General features: G+C 44.5%; 2 protein-coding genes across 5 annotated transcripts in view; one reads left to right on the top strand and one right to left on the bottom strand.

Annotated features, from left to right (window-relative positions):
- The window catches only part of skap1 (src kinase associated phosphoprotein 1), a 31,292-nt gene extending 24,724 nt beyond the window's left edge, over positions 1-6,568 (top strand). For 2 of the 3 annotated variants that reach the window (XM_046377215.1, XM_046377213.1), the window contains exons 12-13: positions 5,448-5,550; positions 5,922-6,568. In XM_046377215.1, coding sequence (XP_046233171.1) covers positions 5,448-5,540 — 93 coding nt within the window. In that variant the 3' untranslated portion in view covers positions 5,541-5,550; positions 5,922-6,568. Of the gene's footprint in view, positions 1-5,447; positions 5,551-5,651; positions 5,755-5,921 lie in introns of all 3 variants that reach the window. The other variant, XR_006842033.1, reaches the window with a different exon arrangement.
- A 141-nt stretch (positions 6,569-6,709) lies between these two features.
- snx11 (sorting nexin 11) lies at positions 6,710-14,990 on the bottom strand. Of its 2 annotated transcripts, none has more exons than XM_046377211.1 (7): positions 14,785-14,990; positions 13,655-13,689; positions 13,275-13,361; positions 11,077-11,177; positions 10,729-10,824; positions 10,396-10,620; positions 6,710-9,745 (listed from the first exon to the last, which is right to left on the bottom strand). In XM_046377211.1, the coding sequence occupies exons 2-7, from the start codon at positions 13,676-13,678 to the stop codon at positions 8,455-8,457; spliced, it is 1,824 nt and encodes a 607-aa protein (XP_046233167.1). In that variant the 5' UTR covers positions 13,679-13,689; positions 14,785-14,990; the 3' UTR covers positions 6,710-8,454. The 2 variants fall into 2 exon arrangements, with proteins under 2 accessions (XP_046233167.1, XP_046233166.1); XM_046377210.1 differs by having other exon boundaries at positions 13,655-13,694; positions 14,785-14,989.
- Between the last annotated feature and the right edge of the window lie 135 nt (positions 14,991-15,125).

Below are 15,125 nucleotides of genomic sequence, written 5' to 3'. Positions count from 1 at the left end.
AGATTAATTTATCACAGTGCCTAAAAGCTATAGTTTCACTTGTCCCTGACATGTGCGGTGTCGGCCATGTCCCACACTAAACCATAAGGTTGTCCTGCATTCTTGCCCTCTAATTTATGTATCCAGAATCAAACAACATGGGCTCTACAGGTCAGCTGTCACATTCCTGTATTCCCACAGGCACTCATGGAGAACGGCGGGATGGAGTGGGAAGAGATTTATGGCACAAACCCATCCAGGGTCCTTAAAACTCTGGCAAGCGCTGCTGCCACCTCTTCCTCTTTCTCTCCATCGCCCTGCTCGCCTCTCCTCCTCCATCCGCCATCCAACCAAAACCCAGAGAGACAGAGACGGGCCAGCCAATCCGGCACGTCTCCCAAAGTAGAGCATCACATCACATTCGACCAGCTGCAGCTGCTCGTTAGAGACAATGAGAACGTGGACACCACTGACACCTTGTGGTGGCTTCTAGACGAGGCTTGAAACTGCACGGTTTTACTACATGACAACTTATACAAACAGCTGATTATAGATTTAATCGCTGTGATTTACAGTCTCCTCATAGATTTACAGTTACAGTATTAGAAACTGCAGTAAGAAAATCAAACGCTCGCGCAAACATTTTGTTTATATGGCTGCTCGAATTCTAGCTAGGCGACCACTTTAGGGTCATAACAGACTTCTTCTGTGTTTAACAAGCCGGTGTGGCCCGCCGCCCATGGGCCACACTGACTGAATGCAGCTGAAGAAAAGGAAAAAGTGGACAAACAATCAGATGGGAAAAGTCAAGCAAGAGACACAAAGAGAGTGGATCCCTTTATTCTTTTGTGTGAGCCCTGTCCCCCCCCTCTCCTTTCTCCTTTTTCTGTCACACACCCATTTAAAGACCCCTAGCTGCTATTGTAGCCATAGACACCAAGACGCTATAGACAGGCAAGACATCCTATTTACCACCCAAAGTAGCAGGGGGTGAGTCTGGGGTTTGGGGTCATGCAGGAGGCAGCGGTCATCCCCCGGTCAACTACAGTAGGTCATTATTCAGCCCAAGCCAATAGCCCAGAACCGCGTCCGAGCTGCCCACCCCCAATCCATTCTGCTTAATTATTATAAATGAGGGGCGGCGTAAACAGCCATCATTACAGACACTCAGTGGCATACACAAATCCACTTTAAATTGCTATTAAGTTAAGGAGCTATCTGTAATCCCAGGCGTGCATTAGAAAGGAGCGAGTAGGTTTTCTTTTTATTAAATCTCATCGTCCCTGAGATATTTTCAAACGTTCTCATGCTCTGTCATGTTTCCAATTTGAAGCCAATTCACTGATTTAATTAAAAGCCCACTTGGAAAAAATGGACACTAAGTAGCCATTTCGATCTCTGGTTGTGCAGAATGATCGTCCATATTTCTGAATGGATTTCGACAAGATTTCTTTTGGCACAGAATCCTCTCAACCTCCCCAAAATAATCAGGTTTCCCTCACAGTTTCAGGTATTGTTAGGTCGTTGGTGAGGAGTGGGGAGAGCTCGCTAACCTGATAACGGCTTACAGATCATGGGGCTTCTATCTGTTAGAGGTGTCCATGTTTCTTTGTTAGTGTGGCCGGTGATGGAAGAACTGCAGAGCTGAGAGCTGCAGTGTATCGGAGGAGGAGAGAGAAACACGGAAAAAAACAGAGAGGATGCAAGCGGAAAGGCTGCTTCAGGAGAGATGGAAGGAGGAAAGGAGGGTGGGGGGTTGGAGATGGGGAAGGAGGGAGAGAGGGAGGGAGATTGTAACACCCAGGCGGCGGGTTCAGCGGCAGGGCAATGAGAGACTTCCTGCGCTCCATCACGCCCAAGGCCTGCCTCAGTCAGCTGGTGGCCGAGGAGAGATGCCTCATGTGTCAGGCTTATTAGCACTCCCCCTAGTTTGTATGCATTTGGGATTGTGTGCGAGTGTGTGTGTTTCATCTGGGAGCATGGGTGTGTGTTTGAGTACAAGATGAGAAAGGAAAAGGAAGAAGACGGTCAGAATCTCAAAAGAATTTTACATTTTCCCCACAAATGTTGCATTGTTTTTTTTCCCCTGAATCAGTGGGATATTAAATCCGTGTTGTGTTTAGGTGCATGATGGTGGTGTGATGCGACAGCTGCCTCGCCCGTTGTCTTTCACCGCATCCAACCAACCTCGACTCACCTTCTCCCCCGCTCCAGGCTCGGGTAGCTGTCAATCCGTCCTCCGGTCGGGAACATGAGCGATGGGCCTATCAGAATGCCACCATTAGCCAGCCCCCTGAGTGGTAAATAAACGATCGCGCCGGTACACTGCAGGTGTTGCCATGGCAACCCACTCTCAGTGCCAGCCCCGCCCACGCTCATTCCCCGCTCTCTCGGCGGAGGAGTCACCAGGAGGTCAGCGAGTCAACGCGCCGCAGCCGCCACGACACGGCGCTGTTTGGCCCCCCTTTGTCCCTCCGCTCCCATACTGAGCAGATTTGATCAGCGTCCAGGTTGCACCAAACACAGGCTCTGATATGTGTCACCTCTGTGTGTATCCTGCTACATCTTGTTAATGAGATAAAACCAGACATTTCCCCAGACTCAGCCTGGCAGGGACGACTGATTTTTTTTTTCTTTCCCCCCAGAGCATCTCGGAGGGAACGTCTTCCATTTCGGGTGAATACTAAGCAACTTGTCCAATCACTCACAGTGCCACAATGGGCCGAAATATGCCTGCGCTTTGCCCCAACCATAGCATTTCATAGCTCAAGATGCAAAATCACTCGAAAACAAATCAACCTAAAAGAGAAAAAGAGGAAAACAAACAGAAGGAAGAGGACATTGAGGAGCTAGCGTAGTTTTTGTCATTTGGATAATTTACTCTCCACGCCTCTTGGAATGTCCCTATTACAGCAGGTGTACTCTGGATGAACCCATTTCAAGTATGAGGAAGATGGACTCTGCACGCCTGACAGACTTCCACTGCCATTGGCACCCACTCAGTGATGTAGCAGTTGTATTAAAATGGCGGCGCTGATAATCCAAAAGACCTTTCTCAGGGAGAATTTGAGACCGACTGCACAGATGGGCCGCGGAGATAAATAAAACTCTCTGTCACTACGGTCGGTGGAATAGTGCTGCGACGCCCCCAAGGGAGAGAAAAACTGTTTCGCTCCCTCTCTCCGATGCCTCCTCCCTGTCCGTCTGTCTCCCCTCTCCTCCTCCTCTGTTCGTGCCATCACGAATGGAAACCAGAGCCAGCTTTCCGCAACCGGGCTTTTCCCTCTGCGGTCTTATGGGGAGCATAAAAAGACCATTTCAGACTTAACTTTCCCCCTCGTGATGAGCTCAAACATGCGCTGAATTGCCAGTGAGAGTCTGTCAGAGAGCCAGCCATACTGGAACATCCCCTCCAGAGCTGTCAGTGAGGTTCGCAGGGGGGAGCGATGAGGCCTGGGTGGACAATCTACTTATTGTGGGTACCTGTTTGTGCAGTAAGAACACTTGAGTCTTGTCGTTTATCACTTTCTAAGCGATCCATTCATCCTGGCTGTCCAAACACCACTCATTAGCTGCAGGCCTCGTTCTTCTGGCTCGAGAGAAGTGTCAGGTCTGGATGACAGGCTGAACCTTTGACAAAACGCCATCCATCATGTCTGAGTGTGTGTGTGTGTGTGTGTTTTTCCAACTAGAACCTGTAGGAGCAAGACGTCCGATTCTGATCTGAGAAATGTGAGTTATCACAGGATACAACAACCTAAAAAACACCAAACTTATATGAATGTGTGTCTGCTTACATGCACTTGCACGTTTGTTGTATGTGCTTGTGTGTAGTCGGGCGGTTCGTCGTCTCCTCCGTGCTGAGATAAAGCGTTCATGCAGCCATTCTCAATCTGCTGGAGGACAGAGGAGAGAAGAGCGGCCGAGCGAGGGCTCCGCTCCATCAGGGCCGGCTGGTGCCTCCTCTGCTGAGCTCTAACGCCCCTCTGGTCTCTGGCCAGATATTGATCTGCTGCACATCCAGTTAGAGCGCAGCTGCTGTGATCAGATGGGCAGAAGTGGTTGTTCCTAAAATGCTGTTTCAGTCAGTGATGAAATGTATTTGTTTTAGGATCTGGAAAAACGCTTTTTAGATTCTGTAAAATATTTTGTTAAACAAACTTGTAGCTGATTAATTGTGGATCAGAGTGTGTACATTTTATCTGACATGAATTTGAATGTGATTCATTCAGCTGACGTCAAACCTTGACCTATTTATTTTATTTAGAGTCAAATTTTAGCCTCAAATGACAGCAGCTTAGTGTGTCTAAATCATATCTATCTATATCGGAGGATACTTGCTTTCCTGTAGGGCTGCCGTGATACCAGAATTCCAAACAATCGATAGTCCTGAGCACGCAAAAATTTAAATGAAGAACCTGCAGACTGTGCTGGTGGAGGACAAATTCGCTGAACACGTTTGTTAATTTCTGTGCAGCCTTGGCTTCAAAATCTGATCGGAAATCTGATGATCTGTTTTTTGTTATAGCATTGGTGCTTTCTGGATATTTTATTGTTTTAAACATGATATTAAAAAAAGTACCAATGCTTTGATACTTTTGACAACCTCGTTTTCCTCCTGTTCCTCCCAGCTCACAAATTATTTTTTAATTCAGTCAGTCAAAACAAGAGCTTTAGTTGCATTAAGTACATAAACACAATACATGTGGAAGTATTTTTTAGTGAAAAGAGATGCTTTAATTTTATATTCATCTATGAATTTAACCAATTAAAACTTTTGGATTCAAAATACTTTGATGTATTTTATGTCAACATCATTTAGTCTATAAAATATCTAATATTATTCTAAATGATCACCAGAAAACAGAAGAGTTCCCAAATAATTTCCTAAAGTAGTTTATTTAAAAAAAAAAAAAGGCTCATTTTTGGTGAAAGTTGTTCTTTAAACGAGCAGTTACTGTGTCTTTAATCTGTGACAGCACAATCAGCACTACGTTCTCTTCGTACAGACAGACGCCTCTGATCCTGTTTCCTTTTAATCACAGCACAGAAGTGAAGTCTTGTTATAATTAGTGTGGAAAACAGGCAGGCTGCTGTTGGGGCTTTGGAGCAGTTAACAGAAGCTGTTTTATGTTAGATGCTCATTGTGTCAATAGTCTTGTTTACTGTTTTCTCCCAATTTTGCATGAAAACCCTGGAGGCTAACGTCTGTGAGAATATTGTGGCCGTTTTGTGAGCGGGATCTACCATCTCCTGGATTTCCTTTGCTGAAGCTGACTCACAGAACAAGAGCTTTTTAACCTTCTTATTGTAAGGGATCGGGGCCACGTATAATTGCAGTTCAAATCATTCGAATGGGTGTCCTAATGTTAATAATGTGAGACAAACAGTCCAATCCTGCTTCGTTTACTTGTCTTTTGGACCCCTCAGAGACTTAAAGATTGTTTATTTGTTCATTTTGGGTCCAGGAGTACAACATTCACGGCTGGTGGGTCGGCGAGCTCAACGGCACTGTGGGTATCGTCCCAAAGGACTTCCTGGTCCCCGCCTACATCCTCTGAGCTCCAACAGGTACCGAGGCACTCTCTCTCTCTCTCTCTCTCTTATCATCAGCATTATGGACCATTACTGTGGCCTAATACACAGAAACGGTCCCCCTGGTACTCATCCAGATTGCCATTGAGGTATATTCAGTCGTTGACCTGCCATTTATGGCATCTGCTGGCTGGAAGAAGTACTGCATAAAGCAGTCTGAGCGGTGCAGTGGGCAAATGGGTGAGAATAAATATGTACAACAAAAGCATGATTACCGCGTCAGTTGTCCTATTTAAGAAAATGATTCCATAATACTGTTAGATGTGCACAGCCTAAAATGAACACTTAATTATTAATGCATGTTTCTCTGATTGTGTTTTCCTCTTCTTCTTCTTCTTGTTCTACAGCGCTGCTGCTGCTGACGACGCATCCGGCTGTGATTTTCAAACACAGCACTGTCACATAATCTCTCTGATTATTCTGTAAATGATACCATGTAAACCTGCTGCAGCACTTCTTGTCCCCGTTCAGTGAACCACCTGGAAACCCAAACCAGAGCAAAAGCAACTCCAGTCAGATGATAGACTAAATTAAGCTACAGCAATTTTGATAATCTGATAATTGTTTAAGTCATTTCTTAAGTCAAACAAAAGTGTGTGAAATATGAGAATGTGCTGCTTCTCTATAAATTGAATATGTTTCGGTTTTTGACTGAAAAAAAAAATGGTTCACTGTGGCCTCTGGTAAATCGTGACAGGAAATTTTTAACTTTGGACACTTTTTAATTTTTCATAGATCAAACAATGAATTGTTTAATCAGAAGAATAACAGAACGACCACTAATGAAAATGACTGCAGCAAATAGTAAATTATTGTGGACTCATTCATCAGTTCACTGCTTAAAATGAGCAAGAGGCCAATTGTTCTCCCTTCATCCTCAGCATGAATTTAAAACTCAGCAGATGTATTGTACAAATTGTAAAATATTCTGAAACTGCATATAATATCAGCTACAATAGCAGCTGCCTGTACTGCTCGTGTCCGATCCGTCAGTTGATGTGATTGTCGAACTTGTTGTTTCGTTTTCAGCCACTAGGTGGCAGGATTGCTCTGCTATCTGAAACCACGAGATGCGTTTGGTAAGACGTGTGTGTGATGTCAGAAATGTGAATCCAAAGAAATAAACAACCGCATGTAAGAGTGAGGAAGGTAAACTATTTATTGTAAATAAAATTAGACCATATTTTGTACATTTACATGGACACCATCACTCAGGTTATCGTTGACCACGTAGATCCATGTTCTAAAATAGAGATCTCCTTAAAAAGGGGGGCCCAGCCTCTGAACGCCATTTAAACAAGAAAACAAACATTTTACAAACAACAGAGTGGCACAGTACAACCCACCTACTCGAGCCCAAATCTGTGACGCAGGATGAGTGAGGAGACTCGTTTCTGAGTGCAGCGGCAAAATAAACTCTGGGTCCCTTTTTTAAATGCAACAAACTGAATCAGAATGACAAGCGACAGTAGTGTGTGAGGAACAAAAAGGCTGAGGTCAAACTGCAGCCAGCTTACACAGAATTCAGACTAACGGGAATTAAAGCTGTGATTCAACAACAACAACAACAAAAAGTAATAAAGCCCCTAGCATCACTGACAATGACGGCGCTTAGTGTATAGAAACCAGTTGTTATTTCTCTGTTTCCTCTATAAGGAGTTTTGATCACTAAGACAATCCAGTGATTGAGACTAAAAAAGGCCAAATATTTCCCGTTCCCTCTCTGATCCACTATCTGACCGTAAATATCGGGTTAACTGCTGCCTACTCAGCGGTTTCCTCAGAGCAGCGTGTCCCGGGAGGTAAGTAGCTCAGTCCACCTTAGCTTGGCCTCAGTGTGGACATGAGACTAAACTGCTTTAATGTTGCTCAGTGGCACAGCATTTCATCTGTAGACAAAACAACCCATCCTGACTTATAAAATAATGCAGTGATTTCTTTTGCATTTTTGCCTTAAGTGAGGCATAAATGTGAGAATAATTATGCGGGACTCTCCAGTGATTTTTTTTTTTCAGTGCACACAAACTGTTTTCAGTTCCTGCAATTGTTCCTCCTGTCCATTGAGCAAAGTTAAAGTCTCGCTTGGATGAGATTCCCTCTTTTTCTTGCTGTCCCTTCACTGCAGCTCCACATTAAACACCGTGGAAGCACAGACTGAAACTGGTACTGTCAGACACCAACACGGTCTGTCTGCTGAAGCCTCCTATTAGCTTAAGCTAAACTTCAGAAAGCATTTTTGGGTGCAAAGAAAAAAGTGGATTTGAATGTTCACACCAGGAAGCTGTCTCTTGACATGAGGAACAATTACAGCAACCAAAACTCTTTCAAAGTACATAAAGACATGAGGGAGTTAATATGGTCTTTAAAAAAGTGTGAATCTGTACTTTTAATTCAAGTGTCTATCACCATCATAATTTGTTCGACATCCTATGCAATATAACATAACACATGATTTTAAAAAAAATCTTACTGTCATCTGTTTACACAACAATAAAACCCTGAGCTCTTTATGGATACATTAACCCTAAGACGCATGCATCCTTTTGTGAACTTTAGCACCTCCTGCTGTTCCCAAGAAGCCACTGCAGAGCAGCCAATTAGAGGAGAAAAACTGAGTGAATCTTAGTGTAAATAAGGATATGAATTTTAAAATTAATTAAAATTTTTAAAAAGGTAAGACCTACAACTTGCATAACAGCACAAACTTGAATTATTATATGATATAATGTCTGGTAACATGACATGTCTCAGGCTGGCAGACGGGAACATCCACATTGTGAAGACGGTATACGATGAGTAGCTCCCACTGTGTGCGTGTGATCAAACATGTCTGACAGACAGCAACTTCCACGACACCACGGTGATGTCACAAAGTGTTATTTAGCAGGTTAACTCCACCTCCTGAGTTTCTGCTGAGGCGTCCAGTGACAGCGCAGGGACCGTTTCCTGCTCTGTGCGCTTGCTATCAGCCAATCCGGGAGAGCAGCTGGTCTCCAAGATGCTGAAGTCACTATTTTCAGTCAAATCTCCACCAGTTACAGTTGAGTCAAGGTCCAGAGATTTACTCAAGTCGTTTATCTCGGTCAGGTACTGCAGGTCTTCCTCCTGCCGTATGTCCTCCTGGCTGGACATGTCCTCTTTTCCATTCATGTGTAGGTCCAAAATGTTTCTGCTGGATGACTCTACTTCTGACCAGAGAGTAACCTCCTCGCGAGACGTTTTCAAGCGGCCATTTGCGGTCTGTATCGAATCCTCCGCCTCGTCACTTTCTTCATCGCTGACCTTGACGATGCTCTCATTGGACGAAGGCAGCGAGTGGCTCTCATCATCATCACTATCATCACTCTCATCTTTGGTCCCAACCAAATCCTCTTCCTGTTCGACTTGCTTTTGAATAGCGTCGTCGTCTCCACGTTCCACCCGTGGCGCACTGTGCAGATAGTGATTCTCTTCCTGGAGTTTGGACTCAAGCGGCGCCTCCTCTTTGCTCTCTGATTTGGCACTTATTTCATCGTCTGGCTCGTTTGAATTCTCTAACATCCTCTGACAGTTGACCTCTGCAACAGGTTCGAGACCGTTAACCTCGGAGATGATGTGATGTTCCAGAGCCTCCTCCTCAGAGCAGACGCCTTCCTGAGATCCGGTTTCACCATTTTTAAAATCTAAAACTGCCACTGAATTCACACTTCTTTCCATCTCTAATTTGTTTTCAGTATTTGCCTCCTCACAACTTTGCTGCTGATCAGCTTTCTCCTCGGTGTCTGGATGGGCAACAGTCGTAACGTTCTCCTCTCTTACTGAACCCTCAGACACCCTGTCCACCTCACAGTTCACCTCGAAGCCGGTCCCCATGGGCGAGTGCACCTCCACCGGTGTCTGGATCTGACAGCTCCTCTGCGGGGTCTGTTCTGCAAGGCTCAGACTCTCAGGGTCATCCTGGCTGTCGCCCAGAAAAAAGCTCACCTCTGTCGCACCGCAGTCCTCAACAATGGCCTCTAGATGGTTGTTCTTCTGGAGGACTCTTACTGAGGATTTTTCCTTGTGCTGCACCTCAACCTCACTGTCATCGCAGGGCTGCAGTAAACCATCTAGGGGGTCTGAGTCGCTCACTGACACAAGCTCAGGGCTGAAGGTCTCTTTAGTTTGTAGGCAAGGTTGATGAGGAACTGGGCTGTGGAGGGGGGAAGAGAAAATATTCATGCTTAAAACCATACTGATTCTGTCCAACAATAACAAAAATCAGCCACTTGCACCAGCACTTCTGAGCGAAATAATTAACATATTGTGCCATATCTTACTTGTTTAAACCGTACAAACAAGAAGTTGAGGTTTTAAGGCGGTTACGTGTTGGACTGTTTCTTGGCTGGGCAGGTGCTAGCAGACAGATTTTGGTTCCTTTTAGTTAACAGGTTTTAACTTCATATTTACTGAACAGATATGAAGGCTTGTCATGTTAACTTCTTTTGTTGGATGATATTTTGTCCCACAAATAACAAATAATTATAACGAATCCTATAATGGCAGCGAAAATCCTGTTAGTTATCTTGGTATCGCTGTGGCTTAAATGTTTTGGTGACATTCTTATCCAAGCAAACACACTGGACCCTGTTGAGGTCAGGAAAAACAATCCAGGTCATGGACATGTTTCATCAGGTAAAGAAGATATGCAGTCATCATGACAGGCCTACACAAACAAGAGTGGTGTCGATCTTCTGTCCAACTCTTGGCGGAAAATGAGTCAGAGCTTAGCCATCTTTTAAATTCAGTGCATACAACACCAGTCCACATGCTGTTTCCGCATCATAAGGTCTTTATCCATACCTCTCCATGGACTCATACGAAATGGTCAAACTTGGCTCCTTGATGGAGACGTCCTCCTGAGCCTGAGCGAAGCCCTGATTGGACGAGGCGTAGGTGAGGATGGCGTCGGTCACGGAGTAGGGGGTGTGGCCCTGCACGCAGTCCTGAATGTGACTGACTGGCAACTGGGTCTGCAGGAAGAGGTGGAGCTGGCTGTCCGACAGACAAACGGTCATGTGCACCACTCTGCAGGGACAAGAGAATAACAAAATGTGTGATCAGTGTAGCTTGTGTTGGGTTTTACAGCAGCTCAAATACTTTATTTAAAGCAGAAGCAGCAGAAGAAGAACTGACTTGTCCAAGAAAGCTTGAAGTCCTTTCCTCCTCCCCTCCAGGAAGTCCTCATTGCTGAAGGAGAAGAAAGACTTCCCTGGAAGGTCTGGGACGGGCCTAGAAGGATAAGAAAATGTTTGCTTCAATAGGCCTGGCTGATGTACCAAACATGTCGATCAAACAAACAAGCCTCGAAGATCTACGGATGCTGAATGTATGAGCTAACGGGAACAGCAGCATTCATTTGGAGTTTCTGCTTTCTACCAACTCCTGAGGGAAATATGGGACTCTGCCGTTCTGCTGTGTTCACCAGCTACATGTTAACTGTGTGTCCGCCTGCACTGCGACTGGACTGACTCAACAACTTACACCAAACCAGCATTCTTCTGAAGCTTCTTCTTGAGCCAAACAAACTCACTGTAGCGCCGACGCACGCAGGACGTCTTGGCCGTGAAGGCTTTACTGTTGGTCTGGGGAGTTAAAGAAAATACATACATACATTACACTGAGCACTTCGAGGTTATACGGAGCCAAAGTATGAGGAAAGGAAAGCAAAAAAAGACAGACAAACCAACATCAGGATGCTACTATTAATTATTGTGTGTGTCCACCACTGCAGTTTGACTCAATCCCACATGCATCATCCTGCTGCTACAAATCTTTTATTAATCCACAGCAAAAAAAATAGTCCCCAACAAATGCACAACCTCCTCCTGTTTGAGTAACATCTGTGAAACATTTCTTTTAGAGAATTACTGAGCTTTTTGCGATAGTCATCAGTTCATACCAGCTTTTGTCCGCTTTTAGGATTAATGTAACTGGGATGACTCAGAGCCACAGCTTGATAACATGTCAGGTTTGTTTTCCAGGGACGTGTGACACAGTCCACTGACCTCTGTGGACCAGCACAGGCCATAATCAATTACAAGCAGAGCTAATGTCATTAAAGCAGAAGAACAAATTCCATTAGAGGGTGAAAAGTCCTCCGAAGCGTCGCTTCTTCATGGACAAATAGTTTCAATGTACTCAATGGAACCATAATTGAGACCTATTATCAGAGCAGCAATGATAAGTCAAATATTCAGTCAACTGAAATAAATTAAATAGGAAATTATTTTGAAAATTGAGAAACTCAAACGTCTGCTGGTTTCAGCTTCTCAAATGTGAGCCTTTTATGTGTCATATATGATGATAAACTTAACATCATGTGTTTTTTGGACTGTTTATTGAGAAAACAATATGCACCTTTATCAATAATGAACATGACGGCAAATTTAAAAATATTGGGTGGAAACGCCCATCAGATTCAAGTTAGGCTAAAGATGTTAGACAGTTGAGATAGTCAAATGAAGTGGTTTTGTAGTTTCACGCCACACGCGCTGGCAGAAGTGCATGTGGACGCGAGGCGACAAACTGCTGGTCTGAACTTCTGCATTTGTGATTCTAACGTCGCGTGCGTTTCAGTTCCCTCAAGCATGATGATGTAAGATCCAGTGAGGTGACACACTTTCACCTGTTTCATGAGTCAACACAACACACTCATGTGGGCACGGAGCCCTGCTGCTGACACAGCATTCCTCATCTCCCAGTGGTCTCCACACGCTGGGGTTAGCTTCAACTGAAACCGAAAGGGGTCTTCTTATGGTGTGGCGCTGACACATACAGAAGGAATGTGCAGTACGAGACAGACTGACTTCACACAATACTACCAGTTTGTACATTAGAGTAAAAAACGACAACTACGACGCTGGTATAAAACCACCAGTGATTTTTATCAGGTGAGAAACTTTCTTATTTTAAGGTGAGGCTGGTTTAATTTAAAGGCTACTCAAAGGATTTTACTCATCAACACGTCTTTTGTTCTACGTAATCGCTATGTAAAACTAATCTGAATCCAACACGTGTTTGTCGTTGATGATTCAGACGAATGTTTTCCAAAAATATTTGGACGTTAGTGAAAAATGCTCCTCTCAATCCTCTGGAGCCCAAGATGTTGTCTTCAAATTACAGACAGAGCGATTATCAGCCTGATCAATCAGACTTTCAGATTATTGGGATTTTTTATTGCCCAAATGCTGACAAAACAAATAAATTAAATTTGGCATCTGCATAGTGGAAGCAGCAGAAAATGGAAATATGCAAGCAAAGTATTAGTACCTCAAAACTGTACTTCAGTGCAGTACTTGAGTAAAGTGTATTAGTTACATTCCATCACTGGTTAAATTTTAACACAAAGATTTTCAGTTTTATTGCAAATGTTTATCAGCTGTGAGTTTCTGTTATCTGCCTTCTTTATGACTAATAGTCCAACAGTCAGAAACTTAAAATATTTAATTTACAAAATATAAAACAAAGACAGCAGCAGATCTTCACACTGGAGAAGCTGAAACCAGAGAACGTTTGACATTTCTGCTTGAAAATGGACTTAAATGATCAATCAGCTACCCAAGTAGTCGTCATCAATTAATCGGCTAAACGATGAACGTATGTTTCAGCTCTGAAGACAAATTACTCCCAAGCAGCTCACCTAAAAGTGACCACTTTGTCTCTTAAGTGTCAATACTCACGTGTAGGAATATTTTATAATCCACGTATGAGTTCCACGAGCCTTCGTTCTGAACCCGGGGATCCTGGACCCGCACTGCGATAAACTCCTGGGGGACAGAAACAGAGTCTGCGTGTTTTGCTGTATCACAGTCAGACCGGCAGACCGAGCTCTGAGATCAGATTCCTGTCTGGGCACGACACGCGCCACCTTTTCTCAGAAAGCAACTTCCTCAAATGCATCCACACGCATCAAAGCAGGTATTGTTCTTTCACGTTTGTGAAGTGGAAGTTTGAAAAGGGGAGACAGAAACTTCCTGAGAGCTTTCACCAACAAACGAACCCACTTTAGAAAACGACTGATTCCAGTTTATGTGGAAGAAGAGAGTGGGAGGTTACTTACATCTTCTTCCTGGTTGCTGATCATCCTACCGAGTGCTGCACTGCAACACAGAGGAGAAATCAGTGAGGAGACAATTCAACAAACAGGATCAAAAGCTCAAACGGTGGACGTCTGCTGTTGTGTTGTCATGAGTCGATGACTCATCCCCCAAAAGGAAACTGGTCAGCGAAAATCAACTGAGTCACTATGGCAGGCATTTGTCTGTGCCATTCAGGGCATGTCAGAGTAACAAGCAGTCACCTGTGTGGGACTTACAGTCGCTTGTTGTGTTTCTTTACCGCTTTGTAAAATCCTCCATCAGCAGCCGTTAACTCAGCTGGTGGACAAAGACTCCTTTAAGCCAGAGGTCCTCCAGCTCGGGCTGGACGACCAGGGGGAAAATATGCAGCCAGACTTTGGTTTGAATAAATATGATTTGTCACTGCAGTTCTGTTCACATCCTTTTGTATCAGTTGCTTATCTTATCACTGTTGATGATTGATAAGAATGTGTGTGGTGGGAGGCTGTGAACTGTTTGTGGAGCTCGCGCCAGACGGAAGAGCCACAGCCTTCATAGACCTGGTGACCCGCACAACAGTAATGAGGCCGGTGCAAGGACGCCAACCAGCGGCTAACAAGCAGCTCCACTGTCGGCCCACTGGTTTAATATGCAGTTCGCTTGTCTGATATCAAATGCTCTCCGTGATGTCTCCAAATGTCTTTTTTGTTGTTGTTGTTGCCCGACTGCAGCCCGAAACAATACAAAGGGAACAGCATGACTTAAACGATGAGTCAAATGTTAAAATAGCTCGCGACTGACTTCATGACAAATGATCGTTTCATCACTTATGTCAATGAAACTGCGCGGAGACGGAAGACAGAAAGCAGACAGCCATCATCAGAGACACGAAGAAACTAACTTCCATCACTCACTCACTCACGTCCACGTGACGCCACGGCTACTAATACCTGAACTAGACGAAAGTATTCCAACTTTAGCTTCCCACGTCGTGGACGTGCTCCGTGCAAAGCGTGCTGAGCAGCATTACGATGCCCAGCCGACCCACATGTAAGGCTGGGTCACCTAAACCTAAACACAGCTGGTGCCTTTCTAAAGGGAAACACGAGCTAAAGGCTGAACAACCGCTTACTTTCACCAGGCGTCAGCGGGCCTCTGCGGTGGTTTCCAGCCGGCTGTGGTCGACGTCGTCCTGCTCGTCGATGTTGCTGCTTTTATTTAAGCTCAAATCCCTCAAACACTGAGGCTTGTTTTCGCGAACACCCTCTATCTCCATTTGGCAAGTCACAAGCACAACAACGTCACACCGTGACGAATCTGGTTCCGGGTGCGCGCGCGCGCAGGCGCGTGTAAGTGGCGGAAGGGGCGTGGAACTTTTTTTTTGTCAAATTGCGTTGAAAAAAAAATCAAATTAAATATTTGATTTATTTTTCTTTAAGCTCAGCATTTTAGCTTTATATAGTATTTTATTGA

Source organism: Scatophagus argus, chromosome 21 (genome assembly GCF_020382885.2).
Source record: "Scatophagus argus isolate fScaArg1 chromosome 21, fScaArg1.pri, whole genome shotgun sequence".
NCBI classification, from domain to species: Eukaryota; Metazoa; Chordata; class Actinopteri; family Scatophagidae; genus Scatophagus; species Scatophagus argus.
Note: the sequence above shows the minus strand (reverse complement) of the source record. Positions and strands in the feature narration are given on the sequence as shown.

Coding starts and splice junctions, on each gene's coding strand:
- snx11 (XM_046377211.1), bottom strand. CDS start 13,678: ATGATCAGCAACCAGGAAGAAGAT. Junction 13,362..13,654: donor TCAGCAACCAGGAAGAAGAT/GTAAGTAACCTC, acceptor TCTGTCCCCCAG/GAGTTTATCGCAGTGCGGGT. Junction 10,621..10,728: donor CTTCAAGCTTTCTTGGACAA/GTCAGTTCTTCT, acceptor TTGTCCCTGCAG/AGTGGTGCACATGACCGTTT.